A 9,526-nucleotide genomic window follows, 5' to 3' on the forward strand; every position below is an offset into this window, starting at 1 on the left:
TTCCTCTCTGTTCAATCCTTAATTTTCCTTTCAATAATGAATTTTATTTAAAGTAGTGGTGGAATCAGTTGTAGTTCTTGTACCTCAGCCACTTTCCATATTTGTGTAGCTGATCATTGCTTTTGGATCAATGTTGGCTTAAGGCTCACTAGGCTTGTGGATGATTATATATTAAAAGAAGTATTTGTTGTTGATGTTGATTATAGTAACACTTTTTTTTACAATAGGGAGGTTTATAGTTCTTTATATGGCTCACGATTCATTTTCAACATTCAAATGGTCAACAAGAATTCCAGGCTCCTGCACAACCTCACACTGGGCTACAGCATCCATGACAACTATTTGAACACTTTCCGCACTTCAGATGCCTTGCTGGACATTCTCTCCACTGGAGAAGCCAATGTCCCCAACTACAGCTGTGGGAGGAAGGAGAACCTTCTGGCTCTTATTGATGGAGCTTACAGAGGCATCTCCATCCAGATGTCAACATTAGGAGGCATCTACAAAGTCCCACAGGTTTGTGTGTGTTTTTTTCCCTCTGGTAAAGTGAGGGGTGGGTGGTGGTGGGTGAGCAATAGATGCAATCATGTCTTCTCCATGGAATTCAAGAGCTGCTTTTCTCCATATTAGCAGAAATGTCAATATTTTACTCCATTATATTCATGTTGAGATTAATCATAAAAGGCCTGAAATGCAAGCAATGCATTCCCTGGAGAAGACATTCTACCAACTATTTAACTGATCAAAAAATATCCCTGGTTGTTGGGGCCTCTATTGGCATGTTCGTTTTCACATGTAAATAATGCCTGCCCTATCCACTCAGATTGAAGTTGGCAATAGTAGCATTTTATCTATTTAAAAAGTGGAATTAAAAAGGACTCTAGCAATTATAAGCCAAATAGACTAGCAGATACAGTATTATGGCTAAAATGTATGCCTTGATCCTCTTAGTTAAACTTGCATTCCTTGCAGAAGAACCAGAAGGTTTTAGGTAGAGTTAAAGGCTATATAGATGTTATAATAAATAATGCATGTCAGTAATTAATATTGGCAACATAATTGTTAACATGTCAGTAATTAATATCGGCAACATAATTGTCCTGAAATATCCAATCACAAAATATGTCAGTCAGATAAACCACTGTTTGCTGGCTTTGTTGGTCTTAATGCATCATTTGACATAAGTAAAAGAAGAAATATGATGGAGGAAATGGATTGCCCTCAAAATGGAGCTCAGCCTGTTGGTCCTGATCCAAGCCCTTGTTTGAGAGGGAGCTTTGGGCTCTATGGAGCTTTGTTATTCAACATAGATACGAATGACTTACTAGGACTAATGAAGGATCCAAAAACAGATCATAAATATAAATAATTCTTTCACAAAAATAACTAAAATAGTGGACCAGTGAAATACAGTGCACATAGTATACTTGGATCTTAGAAAGGCTTTGACCAAGTAAACCACCATCTACTTCTTGATACGCTAAAAATATGTGGGATAGAGCAGCATCACCCGCAGATGGACTCAGCATGTGGTCCTCAATGGAACTACATCTTCTTCTTCCTAGCATATTCCTGCAGATCTGCTTTTCAGATCATTGAACGCCACCTGGCACAGCCAGCTGGGTCTCTGGGGCACAGGCCCCTGGCTTGCACTGTTTCTTTGAGGAACCTCCAGGCCTCGGAGTTTTGGTTGCAATGGGCTTGTTAACTGCAACCCTGATACGCCTGTCTTTGTTGATGGTGTCTCGCCATCTCTGTTTTGGAAGCCCGCAAGGTCACCGGCCATTGACTTCTGGTTGGTAGGCTGTCTTGGCAACGGTGGGAGATGCTGCTCTCTGGACATGTCCATACCAACAGAGCCGGCCTTTTCTCATCTTCTCTATACTTGGTGCCACCCCAAAATGCTGTCAAATGGTGTCATTTGTGATGTGGTCAAGAAGGGAGATGGCCAATGTCCAACGGAGCGTTCGCATTTCCATGGCATGGAGATCGCTTTCGGTCCCTGTTGGAACCACATCTACACAGAGGGAAATAAGCGGTGGGGGACCCCAAGGCTCCATTTTAGGCCCAGTCCTCTTCAACATCTTCAGACAGTATCTAGATGAGGAAATAGAAGGGGAACTCATCAAATTTGCAGAATAGCCAACACTCCAGAAGACAGGCTGAAGATGCCAGTTTGCATACAGAAGAAATAGATCTACAGAGGATGCTGCAGCCATCACTCTTCACACTGCTCTGACTCATTTGGAAGGGGGGGAGGGGGGGCTTTTTGTAGATTTTAGCTCTGCATTTAACACAATATGTCCACATAGACTAGTGTCTAACCTTATGGATTTTGGCCTTTCTTATTCAATCTGCCTTTGGATTACGGATTTCCTGTCTGGCTGCTTTCAGAGGGTCAGGTTAGGTAATCGTATCTCTTCAGCCCTTATTCTTAACACTGGTAGACCACAGGACTGTGTGTAGAGTCCCTTAATGTGCATGACTGCATTCCCACTCACACCAGTAATACTATTGCTAAATTTGCAGATGATACAACAGTGGTGGGACTCGCCTCCAGAGTGGGGGGATGAGTCTGCCTATCGAGATGAGGTGGACCGGTGGCTTTCGTGGTAGGGAGACAGTAACTTGGTCCTTAACACCAATAAGACCAAGGAGCTTTGAGTGGACTATAGAAGGCATAGATCAGACATCCAGCCCTTGCTTATCAGTGGAGACCGAGAGGAGCAAGTGGTCAGTTCAACGTTTCTGGGTGTTATCATAGAAGAGGACCTGAGCTGGGGAGTTCACATGGCGGCCCTGGTCAAAAGGGCCCAGCAGAGATTATTCGACCTGAGACTTCTCAGGAAACAACACTGAATGGAAAACTGCTGGTGACCTTCTACCACTGCACCATAGAGAGTATTTTAACTTACTGCACCTGTGTCTGGTTTGCCAATTGCATAGTGGCAGATAGCAGGAGTGGGCTGCTGGGGGTTCGCACGAGTTCTGCCCAGAGATGGGATACACTTACCTTCCCTACCGGTTCACAAATGTGAGTGCACGCACCACATCTGCCCATGCGCATGGCCTTCTGTGCATGCGCAGTGCTCGTGTGTTACATCTGGGCGGGTGGGCAGAGCCTCCCACACTGGCTGATACCGATTCACCTGATCCGGAGAGAACCGGCTGAATCCCACCACTGGTTCTGGCAATCCTCTAGCTAGGATTCTGCCCAGTTCGGTGAACCCGCAAATTTCACCCCTGTCTGGCCTCACCCTGCCCACCCTTCCCCTCCCACCCCTCCCCACCATTCCCAGGAGTCTCCACGTGGCTCATTTTGGATGTCAGGTAGATACAGGGCTCACATGGAGGCTCTGGGAGGGCGAAAAATGGGCCTCCCAGAGGGCCGGGAGAGCCTGTTTTCGTCTTCCCAGAGGCTCCAGGAAAGCCTGCGGAGCCTGGGGAGGGCAAAAAATCCACCCCCTCTGCCTTGGTGCATGAGGTTGACTAGGCCAGGCCACCCATGGCCATATCCACCCAGCAACCAGGCAGAAAACCTGTTGCTGCAATTTTTGAAGCCCACTCCTGCAGATAGGACAGGCTTCCAGAGGGTTAACGTCATTGCCCGGAGGATCATTGGTTGCCCTCTCCCCTCTTTGGAAGAGCTTTACAGCTCCCTCTGCCTTAAGAAAGTTCAAAACATTGTTAAAGATCCATCTCATCCTGGGCACCCTTTTTTTGAACTATTACCATCCGGAAGATGGTACAGGATAATAAAGCCAAGGATAAATAGGCTGAAAAACAGCTTCTATCCCAGGGCAGTTACTATATTGAATTCTAGCGTATAGTGCAATATTAATGCGATATCAGGGGTTTTCAATTCAATTGCATAGAATGCGAAGGATGTGTGTTTTGTGTTTTATTTTTATAGTTATAATTACATTGAAGATAGCATTTAATTTCATTGTACGATGTGCGGTGATAATAAACTAAACTAAACTAAACTAGATAAGCTTGAACCCTGGGCCTATCTAACAAAATGAAATTCAATGTAGAGAAATGTAAGGTTTTACACTTAGGCTAGAAAAACCAAATGTACACTTATAGATTAGGTGAAACCTGGATCAATAGCAGTAACTGTGAGAGGGATCTTGGAGTCCTAGTGGACAGTCACTTAAGTATGAGCCAGCAGTGAGTTGGGAGCAGCCAAAAGGGCCAATTCAGTCCTAGGTTGCATTAACAGAGGGATAAAATCAAGATCATATGAAGTATTGGTACCACTTTATGATGCCTTGGCAAGACCACACTTGGAATAGTGCATCCAGTTTGGGTCACCATATTATAAAAAAGATGTAGAGACTCTGGAAAGAGAGCAGAAAAGAGGAGCTAAGATGATTAAGGGCCTGGAGACTGAAACCTATGAGGAACAGTTGCAGGAATTGGGCATGTCCAGTCTAGCAAAAAGGACTAGGGGTGACATCATAGCAATGTATCAATATTTGAGGGGCTGCCACAGAGAAGAGGGGGGTCAACCTATTTCCCAAAGCACCAGAAAGCAAGACAAGAAACAACGGATGGAACCCAATCAAGGAGAGAAACAACCTAGAACTAAGGAGAAGTTTCCTAACAGTGAGTGATGGAACATCTTGTCTTCAGAACTTGTGGTTGCCCCATCACTGGAGGCTTTTCAGAAGACACGAGGCAGCCACTTCTCTGGAATAGTGGAGGTTCTCCTGCTTGAGCAGCAGGTTGGATTAGAAGACCTCCAAGGTCCCTTCCAACCCTTTTATTTTGTTTAGTTCTGTTAACTTGTTCAGCATGCGAAATACTTTTGGGACATGCTGACTTGCACTGATACTGTGATATTATCATACTTACATATTGGATCACATATGCTGTGAAGGCATGGATCCTTGTGTCATAATAATTATCTGATAGTTAATAAATCAAGTTCAAAAGTTATGGTTTTTAGGAAATGACATCATAGCCATAGTTGGTCAGCCAAAGGAGCTCAGTTAGAGAAAGGGCATGAGTGAAAGTGGTGCTTAAATGAAAACCTCATAGCTGCCCAATTATTCCTCAGCCCCAATTATTAAAGTATCTGAGGCCCAGTTTTCCCCCCTGTTCTTAGATCAATCTGATGTTTGGGGCTTCAGAGAGAAACCGCTAGCAGAACCAACCCAATCACAGCCTCTGAGGAGTATCTTGGGGTGGGTAAAAGGACTCCAGCTGCTGCCCTCAGAGCTGATCTGGGAATTTACACAATTTCTGCTTTGTCTAAAATCAGAAAACATGGGTATTATTGGCATAAAATGTAATCTATGGAAAGTGACAGACTATTGGGGCTGTTTGTTGTTGTTAGTTGCAAAGTCATGTCCAACCCATCGCGACCCTATGGACCACGTTCCTCCAGGCCTTCCTGTCCTCTACCATCCTCTGGAGTCCATTTAAGCTCACGCCGACAGCTTCAGTGACTCCATCCAGCCACCTTGTTCTCTGCCCTCCCCTTCTTCCTTTGCCCTCAATCTTTCCCAGCATTAGCTCTTCTCCAGTGAGTCCTTCCTTCTCATTAAGTGGCCAAAGTATTTGGGTTTCATCTTCAGGATCTGGCCTAAAGAGCAGTCAGGGTTGATCTCCTCTAGGACTGACTTGTTTGTTCGCCTTGCAGTCCAAGGGACTCGCAGGAGTCTTCTCCAGAATCAGAGTTCATTTTAAGCAATGTCTAATTAATAAATTCTAACACATTCATGAGAACCAGATTGGAGTTATTGAAATCTAATATTTTGGATTTGATCTGACCCCAAATATAACACAGCATTCTTCATTGCTTTTTCAGATCAATGAGGAAACAGCTGGAGAGGCTCTGAGTGATAAAAGTCAATTCTCCTTTTTCCACCGGATGCTCCCCAAAGAAGAATTCCACTACCCAGCAATTGTCCAACTGCTCCTCCATTTCAGATGGACCCCGATTGGCCTCTTTGCTACAGACACAGATAATGGAGAGAATTTCATGAGGATTTTTACTCCTATGCTTGTCAGGAATGGAATTTGTGCTGTTATATCACAACGTTTCTCAACACATGGATATACAGCAGCCCTCAGGGAGGCCCTCTCTAAGTGGAGACAAGTCAACGTCTTTGTCCACTTCATAGAACTTGATTCCATTTGGGGCAGAATTCTTCCTTTCCATTTAACATTTATGCGTTTGCCAGGACCCGTTGAAGGGAAAGTCTGGATCCTCACAAATTTTGAAGGCTATAGACTAAAGAAGCACAGATTTCTCAAATACATCCATAGTATTTGGAACTTTACTTATCTGGCAAAAGAAAGGCCAATGGATGATGCCTTTGAACCCCATTTCTTTGTGGAACAAAAGTCTCAAGTTCATTATTTTCTCTGTTCTCTTTCAAAGAACATCTTTTCTGTCAAAGGCCGCAGAAGATGCTCCCAGAAAGCCCCACTGGAGACCCAGGAGAAAAGGAACAGGATCAGATGCTAAATCACTACGAGCATTACAGTCTCATGAAGACTCTGGCCCAGACCTTGAATGCTGCCATAACCACCAGACGCTAAAAAAAAAGATGCTACAAAGGAATTTCCTTTTTGGGGTCTTCAAACAGCTCCCATCATTGCATGGAGCTCAAAGTCTTCCATAGGAACCTCAATCTGCGTATCTTGATATCAAGATATAGGGATAACATACGACCGTAACATATAGTGACGGTTCAAAGTTGCAATGCCACGGTTGACCATTTTTCACACTCAGGACCATTGCAGTATCCCAATGTGACTGTGTGACTCACTTAAGAGCTGCTCTCTTAACAACGGTGGCAAGACCAGTTGTAAAGTGGGTGAAAGCTCACTGAACAGCTGCCTTGCTTTGCAACTGAGATTCAGGGAAGCCAGATTCACTTAGTGACTTTGTGACTGACTTAGCGACCATTCAAGTTAACAACGGCACTGGAAAAAAGGGATTTGTGACTGTTTTTCACACTTAATGCCCATTGCAGCATCCCCATGCTAGGTGATCCAAATTCGGATGCTTGGCAACCGACTCTTACTTATGGTGGTCTCAGTGTCACATGATCCCCTTTTGTCACCTGACCAATGAAGTCCATAGGGTAGCCGGATTCATTAACGACCTTGTGTCTTACTTAAGAGGTGCATAATAATGCTTAATAATGGTGGCAAGACCAGCTGTAAAAGTCAGAGGAGAATCACCCGAGAATCACCCGAGGAGGAACGTAGGTAGAGAAGGCTTCGTGGCCTAAGGTAGGAGACAAAAAGTCCTAGACCCTGTGGAGTGATGGCCAAGCGTCCAAAATGCAATCCAAGGACTGCAGGGTTGGTGCAGCAGTTGTAGCTTTGATGACAGGTCATAAGTACCATTATTTCCAGAGTGTCTCAAGTTTGAACAGTCATTAAGTGACCAGTTGAAAGTTGAGGAGTATCTGAAGACCATGTGGGATACAATGTGGGGGCTTGTTGTCTTTCATGTGATGATACCTTCACACACACACACACACACACACCTTAATGTTTCAGAAGAAAGTTACCTTCATTGATGAAGCTGTCTTGATCTTCAGGCAGCTCAATTCCCACCGGAAAGTGTGGAAACGCTTGCTGAGCTTCAGTGAACTGCAAGAGACAGAAAGACGCCCATCGTCCTGTGCCACAAGTGTCTTGCAGAGCCATTCCCATCTTCCCTGGGGCCCCTCCATACAAGTATGAGCAGCAAGAGGTTGAAGGAGGAGGGGGTCCCAAAAACAGTGGGGGACCCAAAGTTCACCGTCCGATTCTCAGTTTGCTACATATGTTGATGGTGCTTTGATGGGCTGCACAGAAGAGAAGCTGGTCCCAGGCATACGAGAAACATTCCCAGCCATGTTCCTCGAAGTGCTGTGGAATTGGAGCAAAAAAAACCACCTTTTGATTGGAATGTCCTATTCTCGGGAATCTCACGGTGAAAACACACATGTGGAATTTGGGCCTTGAAGGTCGCCCTCTCCCTCTACGGTTACTCCCGGCTCCTTAAATCCCAGGCTCTTTGGATTTGGGTTGGCCTTTCAAGCAAAAGGCCCCAGAAACCCTTTGGGTCTCTCCTCTGCAGTTCTGGCCATGGAGCCTTGCAGTTAAAGCTCTTTGTGGAGAGCTCCCTGCATGAAGGGAAACCTCTCTTGGGACAAGCCCAATTCCCATGAGCTTTCAGGCCTGTCCTCAAGAACAACCCCCCCCCATAGATTATTCCCATAGATGGGAACATTTCACTGGAGTTCTAACGCCTGATTCGGGGAATGTTTCCACTGGCCCGATTTTCCTTCAAACTCCCTGGGACTCCGATGCCCTTACCTTCAGAATGAAAATGATGTGCGGTGTTGTTGCACACTGCTGAAGGAGCCCTCGAAGCATGAGACCAAAGGCCTCCCCCAGCAACTTCTTCTCCCCCTGAAACGAAAAAGAGAGATGATGATGACGTGTGGAGCTTCTTCCCAGCCATTCCCATACCAGGAAGGAAGTCCTGGAAATGTTCCTGGGTTGTTGGTACCTCTGACACCGTCTCCTGCCCGATCTTCATGCAGGACAACCACACGACCTGAAACATCTCCAGCAGCCGGGACTCCACTTCTGGGATCATGGCCGGTGGAACCTTGCTGGGAGACGAAAGGGGAGAAGAGACCTGAGTGCCCATCTTAGGGAACAGCCCTGGGGTTCATCTTCCCCCAGAGAACAGCAGGCAAAGGAAAGGAAAGGCTGACCTGATGTCATAAATGGCCAGGAAAGCAGCCAGTCCTGCCGTGAAGCTGCTCAGATTGTTGTCCTCCATCAGAGCCTGGCAAGAAACAAGAGGGGAGAGAAGGGAAAGTCAGCCAGGCTGCTCCAGCTCACCCCTGCCTCTATTTCCCAGCCCCCTTTGACCTTCCCTTCTACTTCAGCTTCCCTGCCAGTAAAAAGGGAAGTTAGCCCCAGGATAAGGACCCTTTGCACAGGCCACAGGTGGAGAGTCCAGGGGCCGCTTGTCTCCCCTCCCTCTCCTGGTCCTGTCTCTCCCTCCTGCTTTGCTTGCCAGTCCAGTTGCCACCTACCTCCCTCGGACTTACCAAGACAGCAAGGCCGTAGAGGTCCTTGTTTCCTGGCTCCGGGACGGCCATTTGCATACTCTGCTTTAGCCGAAACAGAGTGGCGATGGAAGAGAGGGCCTGGACGATGCTGCGTTCCTGCTGCAAGGGGAAAGAGTCGGGGTCTAAGTCTGGGAGGCTGTGGGGTGTCTTCCCCCAGGGTCCCCCGTCTTCTCTCTTTCAGGAAAGAAGGTGGAAACCCTTCAGAGTCTCTCTCCATCCAGGGGAATATTTTGTCCCCCATTGAGACTGGGGTTCAAACCTGGGAGAAAAGCTGAGCTATGGGGCCCTCTAATTCCAAGGGGAACCTACTGGTTGCTCAGTCTTCTCCATCCTCTCCTGGACCTCTTCCCACAATTTCAGGCTCCTCTGCCGGTCCCGTTTACGGCAGGCAGCCTGACGTGGCACGTTCTCTTCACTTTTGATGT

At 46.3% G+C, this 9,526-nt stretch overlaps 1 protein-coding gene across 1 annotated transcript; it reads left to right on the plus strand.

Moving 5' to 3' along the window:
* Positions 1-276: 276 nt before the first annotated feature.
* Positions 277-6,628, plus strand: LOC131183898 (vomeronasal type-2 receptor 26-like). The gene is made up of 2 exons (XM_058154644.1): positions 277-516; positions 5,819-6,628. The coding sequence occupies exons 1-2, from the start codon at positions 277-279 to the stop codon at positions 6,479-6,481; spliced, it is 903 nt and encodes a 300-aa protein (XP_058010627.1). The 3' UTR covers positions 6,482-6,628.
* Positions 6,629-9,526: the final 2,898 nt, after the last annotated feature.

The sequence above is a fragment of the Ahaetulla prasina genome, chromosome 11 (genome assembly GCF_028640845.1).
Source record: "Ahaetulla prasina isolate Xishuangbanna chromosome 11, ASM2864084v1, whole genome shotgun sequence".
In the NCBI taxonomy this organism is placed as follows: Eukaryota; Metazoa; Chordata; class Lepidosauria; order Squamata; family Colubridae; genus Ahaetulla; species Ahaetulla prasina.

Bases quoted from the DNA above. Each gene is read 5' to 3' on its own strand.
- LOC131183898 (XM_058154644.1), top strand. From the start codon at position 277: ATGGTCAACAAGAATTCCAGGCTCCTGCACAACCTCACACTGGGCTAC. The intron at 517-5,818 runs GTTTGTGTGTGT...TTGCTTTTTCAG, and splicing joins GCATCTACAAAGTCCCACAG to ATCAATGAGGAAACAGCTGG.